We start from the raw sequence: 16,752 nt of genomic DNA, 5'->3' as shown, positions 1-16,752 counted from the left end.
GGCACTGCTTGGATTTAGATCTCTAAAGAGATGTAGATGTGTGTTTAAATGTTTGAAAATGTTGCCCAGTACCTTCAAACGGAATGTGGAAACAAGAAAAACTGAAATTCCTACCTCTAATGGGTATCCATGTGTACAATAAAGATTTCAGATTACCTCTCCTGCAAAAAAACAGACCGATAGCAGATAAAATCCTACCATCTTTGGAGATGGTGATTAAGAAGTTCACCCTTTAGTAATACTTTGCTGTGAATACAGCAGGAGGTAAACTCCATTTCATAACATCACAAGAGAGACTTAACTTTCTTCTCCTACTGAAGAGGGGTTTTCTTTCAACAGATGTGTTTGAATCGGTAACCTGCCTGTTCAGCCGAATCCTGGTTTCAGTTTTGAATGCCTTTTTTTGTATCATTCAAGAAAATATTTTTTGTTGATTGCTAATACAGTAAAATACTAACCTGCACTGATGACAGAGAAGTAAAAAAAATATAATGAAGTGTTGTCTTAGAGCTGGTATGTACGATATCAAATACAAAAGGTTCTTTCATTCTGTGAATAACTCCCACACAGCAATTAGTGGAAAAAGATGAGTATTTCAGTGTACAGTAGGTACAGCCAGCCTACTTGAAATTAGACAGATCACCTTCAGTTCCTTGGTTTTCTGGGAGAAATGTTAGCATTAAAAACATGCAAACAAGTTTCACCTCGTACCCACTTGTTTGTAACTTGAAATTGCTTTCAATGAGAAAGAAATTTAATATAAAATACAGTTTGATATGTTGGACCCTTCAACTATCGTTCTCTGCTTGTATTCTTTATTTTCATTACTAAACTCTTTGTTCCACAATCTGCTGCTGAATACAAGTTTTCCCTGCTTTGCAATGAAAAGCAGGACACGCTCTGCCCTTGTGCTGGGTGCTAAAGCTGTGCCTGACTCCCCTTGCACCCCTCATCTGGCTGCTGCACGCCCCAGGAGGGTCCTGTGAGGGTAAGGAAGAAGGCTGCGGAGGTCTTTGGAGGACCTGGAGCTTTAGTCCTCCCCTGAGTCCCTTTTACATCAGTTTGTCTCTGCTATGATATCGGTAAGCCTAGGTGGAGGGATGGGCTGACCCTGTTTCCCTCTCTACCACCCTCTGACCCTCACTGTCCTCCTTCGTGCAGTAATTCTTTCTGCATATGCTTTATAGGACAGAGGTAATAGGCTTAAATTTCGACTTAGACATTAGGTAACAATTTCTAATTTTAAGGAATAAGTGGTCTAGAGCGCACGTGGAATTGCCATCACTGCAGGTCTTAAAAAACAGCCATAGTGATAAGACAAGTATCTGCCAGAATTGGTATAAGTAAAGCTGATTTTGCAAAGGATGGACTGGAAGACCTGTTGAAAGTCCTCCCAACTCTATTTTCTATTACTCTAATTTAAAATAAAAAGGCAGCAAAAGAGGATCAGTATGAGAGCAACCTGAGACTGGCCTTGTCTCCTGCATACTATAATTGTTTTATTTCATTCCTGATAAAAGACAAAATGTACCTTGATTTTCTGAAGTTTTTGCTAAATGCCCTCATAACATCATTAAATGATTAGGAGCAACAGAGATTTGGATAAAAGCTGGACAAGCAGTGAGAAAAGTGCTGGAATACTTAAGACTTCTCAGGCTGCCGAGAAATGGCTGGAAATGCCATTTCTTGGGCAGATCCGTCAGCGTGTTTTCTGCTTTGGAGGTGTAACAGTGGGAAGAAGAGCAAGCTGCACGGCGTGGAGCGATGTCAGTTCTCCATTCTTGCTATTGATTTTTTTTTTCTATTCGAAAAGCGGAATCTGGAAGTAAATTTTTAAAAACCTGTCAACTTGCTTACGTAAAATGCAAAGCGCTATTTGTTCTGGGAAGGCAGGTAGCTCACTTCCACTCTCCATGATATGCCTAACGGCTTTTCCAGCTAAACAGTGTATCATTTATGTTTCAAGCATGGCATTGTTTAGGTTGTCAGCCGGAATGAAGATGTGTAATTTTCTTTGGGCTGAAATAATATCTTCTGCGCCGGCACCATTACATTTGCTCTTCTCCAACATATCTACGCTGACATTCTGTCACAGAATCGTACATTGATGGTTTTCACAGGGAGAGGACATGCACAAAGGCAAATCTAATAAAAAATGGCTATGCGCTTGTGATTCACATCCTAATAATTTTAAGTGATGGGAACAGCTTCGGCAGCTCTGGCTTGAGCGTGACCTGACGGGCAGCGGTGCGTTACCGACACAACCGCAGCCTCCCCCCCGCGGTTTTGATTGTACCGGTTGACTCTGCTCGCTCTCTGAGAAAGCAGCAACCTAAAAACGCCTTTGATTTCTAAGTCATTCTCATTTACTCCCAGATTGCTTATTTTTAGCGATACATACACCAGGAAATGCATGCTCTACTTTAAATGAATGAAAGAAGGATTTCTGAAAGTATATTTATCTATGAAGACAATTTGATGTCAGATCTCAGTGGGTTGTTAACAATAGGTTAGACGATGCAAAAGAAATTAAAAAAATGATAGTAAAATCACTGCAGCAGCTGCGGTGACTCGGGCAAAACCCTCCCCACTCCCATCTTGCTATTTAGACCGGCACCCTTCGTACCAACTAAGTCAGTGGATGCAGGTCCAAGGTCCAGGCAGTTCCCTCAAGGGCCCCTGGAGACTTTTCATGTCTCCACATGGACAAGTGGCTGAAGCTGCCTTCTAGCTCAATGTATGTACGGCGCTTCGACAACCATGTGATAGATAAACATTACATAGGATGACAGTTAAAGGTCAGTACAGCTCGTTTAAGTTTTCTTCTGACAGTTTATGAACCTACGGTAGTTGTTAGCAATACAGGTATATACTAACAGCCAAGATGTAGAATTCTTTCTAAATTTAGCAGGCAGTTATTATTGGGACAATGAAAGAAATGTCATTATGGGAAATGATTTGAGATTAAAAATCAAAATACTGGGAAGATAATTACCTATTGCGTAAGATGATTGTTAAGTCTTAATGCACAATACTCTGTGCTTTTAGGTATCAGAAGGTATTTAGCATGTAATGGCACTCTAATGGTTCTAAATTAAATGTATCATTGAGAGTTTCAAGGATGCCCAAAAGAATTATGCTTGCTTTATTATTTCATTGCCTGATTGTTCCTGTAACGGAAGAAACTCAAGGATATATTCCAGTGTTTATTTTTCTTTCTTTTCTGAGAAATGACACCAGTATTTCACACGCCATTCCCATACTGAAACCGGCTGAGGAAACTCTTGGAAAAGGAGGCTGGAAGGGATGCAAGAATGGACGAACAAGATAAAAGGTATTTGGAGCCGTTGATTAACGAGAGCATTTGAGATCCCGTCACAGGCAGACTGAGTCCCACTAACTCCACTGAATAGTCTGCATTTAGACATTGTAACAAAATCAGAAGCTGTTTTCTTACATTTTAACCAAGAAGATAGCCGTCTTGTTGCTGTATCACTGAATGCTGCTCCTGACACCTCATCCGAACTGACCTTCCATCTCACCTTTGTAACACTGAGGGCTGGGATGGCATTATTTTTGCTCCCAGACATGCTGGTAAGTCTTGTGGTATTTGAAAGTGCAACTGGATAGCTCATCTTCAGTTCCAAAAAACAGGGATGCAGTTCCAGTCAAACACAGCTGCAGGATTTGATGCCCTGAGTGTTCAGCTCTCTCTGCCCTCGGTGCAGAATCAACTCCACACAGGTGATAGGGAGATAAACCCAGTAATAAACCAATGTATTTTTCTCCTATACAGTTAGTCTTCGACAATGAATGGTTACGCTCTGCTATGAATGTGACACGGCCAAGTAAATTGTCACTAAAGTGTCCTAAAAAGCTATTTTCCTTTTTAATAGCTCCGTAGTTTTTTTTGTCTCCAAGTGCTGAGGACACTGGGCAATGGTAAAAAATCAAAATACAGGATAGAGAAGATGTGTCCATTTAGTGGTGCAAATCGTCAGACTGACAGACACTGAAACCAAGCTCTTCTGCTCACAAGTGAAGAAATCCAGCACGGGCAGTGCCTTACGCAACCTCCCTCCCATCGCCCGACTCCGGTAGCTCTGAAATGGATCCTGGCGAGATGGGGATGTGATGTTCTCTCTGTTTAGGGAGGGACTCAGATGTAGCGCACGGAAATGACTCATTCCCTTTCTTGCAGCAGGACAGAGCAGGACTGGAAACAGCCCTGGATGTGTTAGTAATTTGCTCTAAACACGGACCGCTGTCTCTGACACCGACGCTCACTCCGGGTGTGCATTCAGGCTTTCCCCAGTGCCTCAACGCTAGAAAATGGATTGGGAGCAGTCACACAAGTCATACAGCCCATCAAATGACTGTCAGATAAAAGCTTCATCTTACTATTGATGTGAGTTATGATACTCTTTGTCCCCTCATCTTGCCATTAATTGTCATGCTGTTGGCAATTTCAATTTAAAGAGCAGACACTGAAGCTGCAACACAGATGCAAGTCAGAAATAAGGCAATTACGCACACCCATCCCCAAGAGCCTGCTGTCTCTAGGGCAGGGACGCCTCTTCCCAACACAAAGGTGGCAAAGACAGTTCAGAAAACACTAGGAAGAAAAAGAAATTTCAGATAACGTAATTCTAGTTATAACTGCAGAGCCCACCTTACAAGCTAGAGTTGTTCAAGGACTCCAGGCTAGGACTTCTTGATGGAGAAGCAAAAAGCCTTCCTTCACCTTTATGTCAAAAGAGCACAACCTAAAAGAAAGGCTACTGAGATTTGCTGGAAAGGAAAGATTTACATTGATACGGGCAGACTGCTAGACTTCAAATCAGTTTTCTGCCTCCAGGGAGGAGTAAGAGGAACGTGCCTGTGGTGACCCAACGGCAGAGTCCTGCTCTGTGCTGAAGAGCCGGGGCACGTGGACAGCAATCAGGCTCGTCTGTAGAAGAGATCTTAATCTGAGAAAAGCCTTTTATAAAAGAGGATGCCACAACAGAGTCTATACCAAAATTCAGGACTAGGATAGACAAGCTGTTCGGTATCTCTCTGCCGTTAACACGTGAAGAACATAAACGTCAGTTCGCTCAGCAGAGAGACAGAGAGACATCAGCCAGCAATAAACAGATGGTGAAATTGCTAGGAGAGACAATTAAAGCAAGGGTCGAAAATGAGTTGGAGACATAAAAGAAGAATTAAGACAACTAAATAGTTCTATGCAGAAATGATACAAATAATGAGCTAAGAAAGTGAGTCACAATAAACCTAAAAAAACCCCAGGCTGGCTAATATAGCTGTAGTTCACTGTGTATCAGTTTTGTGGTCCTAGCACTCTAGCTGCAAAGGATTTTGATATATTTGTATAAATAAATATCAACTCTGCATGACCAATGTATACTGAAATAATAAAAATGCACTACACAAACTAATTACAATTTTGGAAAATCAATGTCTTTAATGGGAGTTAAGATTTTGGCTGTTTTCTCCATATTTTGCCTTGGTGCAAAGCAAATGTTCTGAAGGATTTTTCTGAGTGGGTGACACTATGCAGCACATGGAAATGACTGAAGTCAGCAGTCACGCTGCATTAAAACAGAAAATTTGCATTAAAAATACAGCAAAATCATATACTCTTGAGTATTTTACTTGGGGTTTTTTTGCAGCATGGAGTTCAAAAGGAACATTCATTTTCCGTGAATGTTTTGTGTGTTTTCTGGTATTTTAAACAATAGCCAGAATTACCCAAATTGCTTTTCCCTTCACCAGAAGACAGAGCTCTAAAATAATGCCTTAGAGTTGCTTACTGTTTGGAATAATGAAGCCATTCTCTTCCTTTTCAGCTGGATTTGCACAACTGAAAGCTATCAGAATCTGTGTTAAAAACGTGGTGTATTTTCTCCTGCCTGGTTTCTACCCATGACACCAATGAAGGGCACACACTGAAATTCTACCATCATCAGCAAATTGCGTATTTGATGTTTACTATCTGTCCTTCAGTCTTCTTGAATTTTCTTGGGTCTAGAGAATGTTATTTTATGTGCTTTTTCAAAATAATATTTTTCATCTCCTAATGATCAACCACGACAGTATCTTATGCTCTATAAAGAGAGAACCTGGCCGACTAGCTAAAACCTGCAGTAATACAAGGACTATAGGAAGAATTGTGAGAAACGAAGGAGCTTCCTTCTGCCAGATTCCCCCAAGGAGGCAGAACCCTGGGAAAAATACAATCTCTCAGTTGAAAGAGAAAACCAAGTAGAATTTAATGTTGCTGTGAGCTGGGTTAGACATATATACTGTGGTCTATTAGAGAGAGAGCACGAAAAATGCGTCTGTGTTTCCAGGTAATGTGGGCTTCTAAAGCGTGAAGCATCAGACTGAGCATTCAGGTTCAGATATATGAATTCAGGTCCAGTTCGGAATAAACAGCACACGAAGTTACCAGAAGTAAACAGAATTTTAAGCCCTTGCCGCTCTCCGGGGTTGCTTTCATCTGTGGCACATGTTGGTGTCCTCAAGAGGTTTAAATATGGGTTGGGAGATCAGTCACCTTTCCCTTCATACCTGAATCATCCCCCAAAGCAACCACTGGGAGCACCTCATAGCTCAGAAGTCTCCAGTCCTCTGGATTATCTCTTACACAGCGGGATATCAGGTCTTCTATCCTGCTGTACAAAATGATCAAGTGACAGAATAAACCAAGCCTCAGATTTCACGTTGTCAGCCCTAATCTCTCGGATGGCTCTGAAAGCTCTGGGACTGTAAGAGGTTGGGATCTATGCTGCTTTGGTGCATCAACCACCTTCTAGTGCAATTCAAGGCAAGTTACAAGTTTCTTCCAGCTAAATACCTGATGTTTCATTCAGATGCCACGCTTGAGTATTCAACACTTGGTGGAGAGCAATTAGCTCCCAACGTTTGGTGATACCCTACTTCTCCCATACAGGAAATCTAAACATTTTATGTAACTATCTGACATTAAGCTGTCACAATCTGCTACAGTTGCCGAACTCTACATTAAATATAATGCACACTACTACGCCAATGTGGGTGGACAACATAATCGGGCATCCTCAATGGCACCTAAATCTGTGAGCAACCTACATACTGTGCCTGCACAAAAGTATATATTATGGTTGATCGTGACAAGAACTTCTCTTCTAAAAGCACTTCCCAGAAATGTAATTGGAATTTTTAACCCATGCATCCTTTTTGTGTCAGTGACTCCTTCTTCCACCTGGCCACAGCACTGGTCTTCCATCTGATCTACCATCATCTACCATCTGGCCTATCACCACCTGAAACCTATGGCATAGTTGTGTTTGCAAGGATTGGATTGGGAGAGGGAAAATTAGACTTTTCATGTGCAGTACTCAGAGGTTTTTTGAGTAAATGAAACAAACTTGATTTTGTGTGTGTGTCTGTGTGCGTGCAGCTAAAGATAAAGGGACTTGGCTATAAGATTGCTTTTGTGATTTGAGCAGGGTACCTTCTCCACTCGAACATCACAGCTGAAGAACAATCTGGAGGAAAAAATACTCCAGCTACCAATCTTCATTTTCAAGACATAAAGCTCAGTCCTTTGATATCTTTTCCACTTCTGCTATTTAGAAATTAGATCTTGGCTTTCTTAATTTCAGGAGATTTAACTCAATACGTCACATTCCTTGTACCTTAGTTTACATTAAAGTTAATCAAGAGTTCACCACAGAGCAGAGTTTAAGATTTGACTGTTGACTAATCTAAAGATAAGAAAACTCGTAGTACTAACATGTTTGATTGAGATAGCATCATGAAAAGTTATTTTTCTCCCAGAAGATTTGAATCATCAGTTGTACCATCCAAAGCCAATAAATACAGGGATTATTGCAAGATAAGAGGCTTCTGTACAGCAACTATCTATAAACCTCTTCAAACTCCAGCGTAAGTTGTGGTTTTGATGGCAATGGGACTCTTTCAAGGGACAAACCTAAGCTTTAATATATGGCCATAAATTTCGATCTTGGCCTTTTGGAAGGTCACTCCATTTCTGTGATAGAAAGACTAATCAGAGCAGAGACAAGCACAGGCTGTCTCTATGGCTTTTTCAGCAAATGCTATCTATATTCTGAGATATTTTATCTGCCATTAAGGTATACTGTAGAGTTTTGTGTTAAATTAGTATATTCTATGCTTACCTCTACTATTGAGAAAACTATTCCAGGTTTTCATTTTATTTCCTTTTCAGAATATTTTGAAAAATATTAACAAACATTTGCTAGGTAATATGCAAACCCTAATGCTACAGTAATTACAATATTTACTTGCCAGCTACCTCCAAGAAAAAAACATCATTTCAGATAATATCTTTAAAGAAACCCCTTTTCTCTTTTTTCCTCCTCCCTCTCTGCTCCACTAGCTGAAAAGCCAATAAAAAAATTCTCCACCTCCTACACAGTTCAGAAGAAGATCTGTGTGCATTTCTCCTAGACATGTTTTGAGACCCAGGAGGGGATGAAAGTAGTTAACGTGCAACGGGAATCTTAATTTCAGAGACAAATCTGTACTTTTCTATTGACCTTGCTGATATGCTGCAAGCTAAATATTAAACTATTTTTTGATCAATTTAAGTCCAGCCTGGGGAGAAGAAACAGTTACAGAAATGTCTCAGGTATACTTGCATTCAGCTAATCAGACTTTGTGTGCATCTACAAATGGTACAGAACTGAAATCAATCAGTGATAATGAAACCACAAATGAAAAATGGACCGAAGACTCCTCTCCAGGATTAGAAATACTGTGCACAATTTATGTTACATACGCTGTGATCATTTCAGTGGGTCTCCTTGGAAATGCTATACTCATCAAAGTCTTTTTCAAGATTAAATCAATGCAGACGGTTCCAAACATCTTCATCACCAGCCTGGCATTTGGAGACCTTCTGCTTTTATTAACTTGCGTGCCTGTAGATGCAACACGTTACATTGTGGATACCTGGCTCTTCGGAAGAATTGGGTGCAAGCTGCTGTCTTTTATCCAGTTAACCTCAGTTGGAGTATCAGTGTTTACCCTGACTGTTCTCAGTGCTGACAGGTGGGTCTGATGTGACTGATTTGCCAGGAGATACCGCAGGTGTGAAGTTAGAAATGAATAAAAGAGCAGAAATGATCGTTTTGCACAATATTAAATGCCACATTGTGATAGACTAAAAAAAAAAAAAAATCACCACTCTCCTATTTAATTTTAAAATGTGTGTTAGAAAAATTGGAGCAGTTCTTTTTAATGGAGTGAAGTGAGAAAGACTCTTTAAGTCTTTTGACCTTTTATTAGCTTGAAGTACAGTACAGGTTTTTTTTCTCAATTGCACAGAGAAGGGAAATTGCTTAAGGCAGGGAAGAGACAGTATATTGGTGCTATCTAGTGGTGCACTAAAGTAGTCAGGGAAGATGAAAAAGAAAACTGTGAAAATGACTGAGTGGAAATCCTTTGTCCTATGCACTCAGTGAGGCTCTAAAATCCCAGAACATCAAAGATTGACATATGGAGTAAAAAGCCAAAAGAAAACACAGAACAGACTGGGGGACAAATGAATGACTCTCATGATTTGATGGTTACTGCAATACTATAGTAATTTTAGCTTGGTAAGTGCTTAGTGTGACATGACACAATTTGAATATTTTCTCTTATAGTACTTATATCTTTTCCAGAGATATTTTAGCCCAGAGGTCCTGAAACGAAGCTCAGGTTACAATGACAGGACTGTTAGTAGGGATCAGTGCTCCCATCTGACTGCTGTCAGGAGTTGCTGAGCAATCAGGTTTCCATGCACTTCTTTTCTGAATGAATAAAACTAAGATGAGATTTCAGTTCAATCAGCATGAGCATCTCAAGGAGCAGAAAAACCCAAAATGAATTTTAGTATTAAGAGAGAAAAAGATTTTCATCTCATATGCCAGCAATTGTGGATTGTATGTAATAACAAGTAGTTCATGTGTCCAGAATTTAAGCAATGCTACTGTTAACTGTACTCCAAAAAAATCAGCCAACGCAGGAATGGCCACACTGGGTCAGATCAAGGATCCATGTAGACCAATACCAGCCTCCAGCAGTGGTAGTATAAGGACAAGAAAAGACACATAAGAAGAATAAAAACCATTCTCCAGCACTACACTTACACCCTCAGCCTTCAGATAACTTTCTGAGCAGATGTGGCTTCTGTCTATTTAATAACATCAACGGATTTCTCTTCTAGATCTTTGTTCAGCCTCTTCTTGAACTTGTTTAGCAATGACTTTCACCGCCTGTTGCATGAAAAACTCCTTTTTTTTGCTTTGCACGTGGCTTCATTTGATGGCCTTGGCTCTTGTGCCAGAAGAGACAGTGATCCCTATCCATCTCTCCAGGCTATTCATGTTATAGTCCATCCTTAGTATGGCTTTTTTTGAGCAGCACATGGTGTTCAAGAGTTGCACGAACCAGACATACAGATAATTGCACAATAGTCTCTTGCTCTCCATTGTTTTCTTGTATTTCCTAACATTCTGCTTTTTTGTTGGTTTTTTAGGGTTTGGTGTGGCTTTTTTACTACCGCTGAATATTGAGCTGATGTTTTCACTGAACTATCTATCACAGCTCCAAGGTCTTGGTCCTGTATGATGTCAGTTCAGAATCTATCATGGACTAGATGACCTTTAAAGGGCCCTTCCAACCCCAACTATTCTACGATTCTATGATTTAGATACTTGCTTCTGTATTTAATTCTTCATGGTAGCTGTTATGAAAATACTCCATGCTACATTTTCACAGGGTAACTATATGGTAAACTTAGTGAAAAAGCTCAGAACACCAGTCATGTGCGCAATGCCAGACTATCGTGTTCCAGTACGCCAGAAGAGCTCGAAGTCAATAAAAATGGTATGTATTTGATAAATAGCAGTCCAGCTTGCAGTTTTCTATTTAAATTTGCCTAGAGGAGAAAAAGACCAAATCCTCAGGTTGTGCAAAATGGTACAACTAAGCTGTCTTACCCTCTGGATCCTTTTTCACTGCCTTTCCTTTGATGCCAGTCTTGTACCTCACTGGAGGGGTCTCTTCCTTCTGCATCATCGAGAGTTCCTGATACTCTGGGAGCTGGGTATATTGTTTTCTGTGCTTCATCCACCTTCATGGCAGTTGGTTCTTTTTTCATGTCCCATTTCCACATAGATTTTCACACATCTATAGACTTACCCAGATTTTTCTCCTGTGTCTGACTCAGTCCACATGCTGCAGAATCACAGCCATGAATCAACAGCAGTGTTAGCTCCTGTTTCATAAACATGAATGAATACTGGAGCATTATTTTGAGCCAGATCACTGCATTCAGCGGGGATCTTAAGAACATGGAAGAAAGGAGGGGTGTACATGCTTGGTTTCATGTATTTATAAAATAGTTAACCTGTTTCATACCTTTACCAGTTTTACATACTAATTCCCTCATTTACCTTTCTAGGCAGCGCCATAAAAATAGGAGAGATGATTGCCCTTACTGATCCTAATCCAAACAGTAGAAGTCATCTTTACTTAGGAAGGCTTTAATGACAAGTCCTGCAAGCCAATTCATTAAAATATGTGCTTAAAATTAACTTCTACATTTCCGCCTTAATTACAAAGAGCTATATCTCTATATCTGTTTTCATTTCCAAGACAATTCTATCACCCTTAGTTTAGCAAGAACAGAGATGGTGTTATCCTCAAGAAGCTTGCATTGTCAGTGCTTGCATTATTTCTGTATTTATTCTGACAATGATGTTGGTTGGTTTTAGGTACAGAGCCATCGTTAAGCCCTTGGAACTGCAGACTTCGGATGCGCTCCTGAAGACCTGTTGTAAAGCTGGCTGTGTTTGGATCGTCTCCATGATATTTGCTATCCCAGAGGCTGTTTTTTCAGATCTGTATTCTTTCAGCAATCCTGAGAAAAATGTAACTTTTGAGGCATGTGCCCCCTATCCTGTATCTGAGAAGATCCTGCAGGAAGCTCACTCCCTGGTTTGCTTCTTAGTGTTCTATATTGTACCCTTGGCAGTCATTTCTGTCTACTATTTTCTTATTGCCAGAACTTTATATAAAAGTACATCCAACATGCCAGCAGAAGAACATGGTCATGCCCGTAAGCAGGTAAGCTATGATCAAGCACTAAAGTGTCCAATTTTCCAAAGTCTATCACACTGATTAAGTCTGAATTCTTGAGTGCAAAACCTTTGCCTGATAATAAGAGTAAAAAGCTCCATAAACTCAGCCCATATTAGCAATCCAAATTCAGCTATGCCCTTAAGCACATGCTCATGACTCATTAACTTAATTGTGAGTGTGCATGCTTTCCTAAAGAGGGATGGGGTTTGTTTTGCTTTATTATGACCCTATTAAACTCAGGAGTTAAAAGGTTGAATTGTAAACACTGAGATCTCATCCATATGAGCTGACACATTAACTATAGTACTTTTACATCCTAGTCTAGATGAGATTGCCACGTGATTTATAATGGAAAGGGAATGTGCTCTGCACTGGAAATACTTTGTTAAAAAAATTATGAAATAGATTTATTTTTCTGTTGGTTTCTTGGGGTTTTTTTTCCATTTTGCTTTTTTGGTCACTAATGTATTTAGAGTTTTAGACCCCTTTGAAAATCACATAAACATGTGTTACTAATTGCTATTAATACCAGACATGCATTATTTTCTTGTAGATTGAATCCCGCAAGAGAGTTGCAAAAACAGTGCTGGTGCTTGTTGCTTTGTTTGCCTTCTGCTGGCTGCCTAACCACATCCTCTACCTATACCGCTCCTTTACATACCATGCTTCTGTAGACGCTTCCACCTTTCATCTGATAGCTACTATTTTTTCCCGTGCCTTGGCCTTCAGCAACTCCTGTGTCAATCCTTTTGCTCTTTATTGGTTGAGTAAAAGTTTCCGGCAACATTTTAAAAAGCAAGTCTCGTGCTGCAAAGCAAAATTTCGTACAAAGCCTCCCAGTGCTACCCACAGCAATACACCTACCAGAGCCCTGTCAGTCACGGGCAGCACGCATGGCTCAGAAATCAGTGTTACACTGCTAACAGATTATAGTATCACAAAAGAAGAGGAAAGCGTTTAGTCCGTCTGGGATGAAGAAGGACAGAAACTGAGCCTTTGCAATCAAGTCACTACTACTGGGATCCTGGAAAGAGGTGCCCTGCCTTGCCCTGTCTGTGAAAGAGTTTTCATCAGGAGTTCCTCATTTTTTTAAACATACAATAAAGAAATCAAACTGTGTGGGAGAAGAAGCTGCAACAGCTGAACTTTCCAGCGTAAGCTCAAAGTGATTGTTCATGTTCCCAAGCACGAACACGGATCCCTAGCTGGAATTCCTGGACTGGGCAGGACAGGAGTCAGCAGAGTTGGTGCAAGAATTGGCTGTGAGGATGGTTTTGTTCTTGGCGACTTGTTCTTTGACTTGTGACTGAAAGCTCCCTCTGTCAAGTACTTGCATCTACAGCAAGCAAGCAAAACCACGTATCTTCGTAACATGATCAACCAGGCAGATTTCTGATTTCTTTTTTTGTCCCAAATGTTAAAAATTGGTAAATACATCAGAAAGTATGCTACAATGAAAGAAAGCAAAGGTCTGTAGTATGGTGTAGTAAAAAAGAAAAAGCATTATGGGCCAGATCCAGACTAGCCTTTGCTCTGTCAGTGACTGACTTTGAAACTCTGGGTAAGAGCTGACTGCTGTGTAAAGAGATGTCCTTCTCAGTTCCTAAGGAAGTCAAGGGAACCAGCAGGTGATCATGTCTCTTAAAAAGCTATAATCATCTTTAACCACACTTGTAAAATTCTTTGTGATCTCAACAGTGCAGAGTTCTCTATTGTTACACTGATTTAACATCAAGAAATTGGAGTGGATCTGTATTAGAGTTCTAGTTTGGATTTACAGTGTGAACTTTTGAAGCGAACTGCTCAAACGTCCCCTCCTACCTTTGCTCTGCCTCCCAGAGCGTTCTTGAGTGCACAACCTGGATTTCTCTCACATGAAACCGTGCACCCAGTCCACAGAACCAGACTAGAGCGAGTTTGAAGTAAAGCCCCCAAAAGTGTACAGCATGGGGGGTCAGACTAACCATTTACCTCCACAGATCCACTCCTGCTGTAGTGTACGCGGTCATATCTAAGTGGTCTGCACATTTTCAAGCATGCTGGGAGAGCTGGATTTTTCTGTTGTACTGATTTTCTATTCTTCAAGTTATTCAAGTAGTATCCCTTTTTAATATTAGGATAGACTGTCTTTATGAGATAGACCTTCTAATCTCAAAGCCACTGATTTTATGACTTGCACGCAGAGGGAAGTCCATGACAGCCTGTAAGCTCAGGAGCACTGCTGGCAGGGACTGTCTTCCCATCAGGAAATACAGGAGGCAAGTCTTCCTACCCCACATTACAAAAATGTTGAATGACACTTATTTTTACGAATTTCGTGTACCGTGAACCAAAACTTTGTTCTGTGGGAGTTGGTGATAGAAAACACAATAGATTTTCCATGGCTTAAACTAAGGGACTTCTATCTCAGAAAAGAATTTGTGAATTGAAGTATAGCAGAGAGGTTGCAACATATGAATTAAACAAAATAGTGCTGTCAGTCACAGAAGTTTCAATTTTAACTAACCCTTGAAGATATAACACCCCTCCAGCTGCACAGAGCCCCTAACACGTGGTTGGAAATCCATCCATCCATGCACCATTATTTGAGTTCATTATAAGATGAGAAAATCTATTTGCAGTCTCTCTCTGTTGACTGCCCTAATCAGAATAATAAAACCAAACTATAAAACCCAAGGGCATTGGAATACAACCTCTGTCGTCATCTTAAACCAGTTTAATGAGTCCATTTTAATCCCATCAGGCCTGGCCTTATTTTACTACACTCTTCATGTTACAAGCTGCAAGGCTATAAGCACTAATTGTCAAATAGATTCTCCCTTTTATTGTACCAGTTGTACATCAGGATAGCACCACTGAAATAAATGGAAATATAACAGCACAGAAATACATTTTATGGCAAAGCAGACTCCAGAGACCTTATTTTACTCTCTTTGTCTTAATATAACACATTCCCTGGTAGTGAGCTATGTACAAATATAACAAACATATTGCACTGATATTTTCCCCTTCTCTTTTTTCTTAATGGAGCTGCAGGGTGAGACTGAAATAAGTAAATAAACCTACACACTTGTGAGCCTACTTTTATCTTCCTGGATGTTACTATAGGGAATTCTAAACAAAAGAAAAATCAACGAACATTACAGTTCCTTACATCATTCTTTATTCTAGCCTATTAAAGCCTTTGGAAAACAAATCTGCCATATGTTTCTGGACTTCACAATTTGTCTCTGTTGGAGACCAAATCTCCCACCGCAAAATCCTTGGCTACACCTCACAGTAGCCCTTAAAAAACAGGGTTTCCTAATTCACCATTTTCTTTGCTTTGCATGCAGCTACTTTTTGCATGTGTAACTACTCCTCTAACTGGATGGTCTATCTATTGCTAATATATCCTGTTACAAAACTGATGTTTTTGCTGTATGCTGCACATGTTTTGGTTAAAGACTGGCAATATTTCAAGCCATAATTTAACTATTCTGTGTACTTTATGCTTTTATAATTCTGTACTTTCAAATCTTCATGACATGTTCTATTGGAGTGATAGATTGGACAACATTTATTTTTATCTAAACAATCTGATATTATTCATTCCATCTATTCCCCCAATATAATTATCCATAAAATGTCTCTATGTTACCATAACTGGATTTAGGGGAAAAGGGCTGTTTCCTTTGCAATCTTTTCTCAGTGTTCCAAATAACACTCCTTTCACCCCTAGGTAGTACAAGTGTAATTCTGTAAGAGCATATGGGAATAATGTCTATTTATAGAAGTACTGAGTGTTATTTAGCAAAGAACTGGCATGAATAATTAGGGGTTTACTATTTATATCCACAATGAAAGAATAGGTAGAAAAAAGGCACAAAATACTGAAAGGCAAGACTCCATCAAAGGTCTTGTTTATGTGGAGTCTTATTAAGTAAATACGATTTCTAGGATGTACCTTTCTTATAGTTTGTTTTGTGAATGAGATGTACACATTAACAGCTTTAATACATTAAGCGTAACAATGAATGTTCGCATTAGCAACAGGTTTAGTATCAGTACTCTAATTTGTGCTGTCATTACGAGATGCCGGTTTAGTTAAAAAAAAAAAAAATCCACAAAAATGAACAAAACCATGTCAAAGCATGGATAGAGCGTAACAGACTGCATCTCCGGCAAATGGCACAGAATATGAAAGTCAGTATGAAATTATAGCCATTTTAAAGCTCACCCTCTGTTTTCATAGAAATATTGTTTTATTTTACATAGTTAAATATGGCCTGCCCGCTGACACTCATGTGTTTCTGCTAAGAATATTACAGTTAACGAATAAGCTAAAGTTACACACAGCTACAGCACTTACACATTTCAATCAGAGGTACTTACAATTAAAAAAAAAAAAACCAGGCTCTAATCAGCATTAGTAAGGGGCTCTGCCACAGATGGTCCCCTCAGTGCAAGGTGAACTGTTTTGTGGAATCTCCGTTGTCAGCATAGGAAAGAGTATTGAACTTAAGCACATCTGGATCCAGTCCTGTCCTTTTTCGCACGGTGAAGACTCCTCTTCACTCTCACTAGTCTGTGTAACAGCTACAGGCTCCAGCC

At 39.9% G+C, this 16,752-nt stretch overlaps 1 protein-coding gene across 1 annotated transcript; it reads left to right on the top strand.

Annotated features, from left to right (window-relative positions):
- Window positions 1–8,650: 8,650 nt before the first annotated feature.
- BRS3 (bombesin-like receptor 3) lies at window positions 8,651–13,120 on the top strand. The gene is made up of 3 exons (XM_009586441.1): window positions 8,651–9,081; window positions 11,793–12,144; window positions 12,713–13,120. Exons 1-3 carry the CDS (start codon window positions 8,651–8,653, stop codon window positions 13,118–13,120), a joined length of 1,191 nt encoding a protein of 396 aa, XP_009584736.1.
- The last annotated feature ends 3,632 nt before the right edge of the window (window positions 13,121–16,752 follow it).

Source organism: Fulmarus glacialis, unplaced genomic scaffold, assembly GCF_000690835.1.
Source record: "Fulmarus glacialis isolate BGI_N327 unplaced genomic scaffold, ASM69083v1 scaffold8361, whole genome shotgun sequence".
NCBI lineage: Eukaryota > Metazoa > Chordata > Aves > Procellariiformes > Procellariidae > Fulmarus > Fulmarus glacialis.
This window is presented reverse-complemented; position numbering and strand designations above follow the sequence as displayed.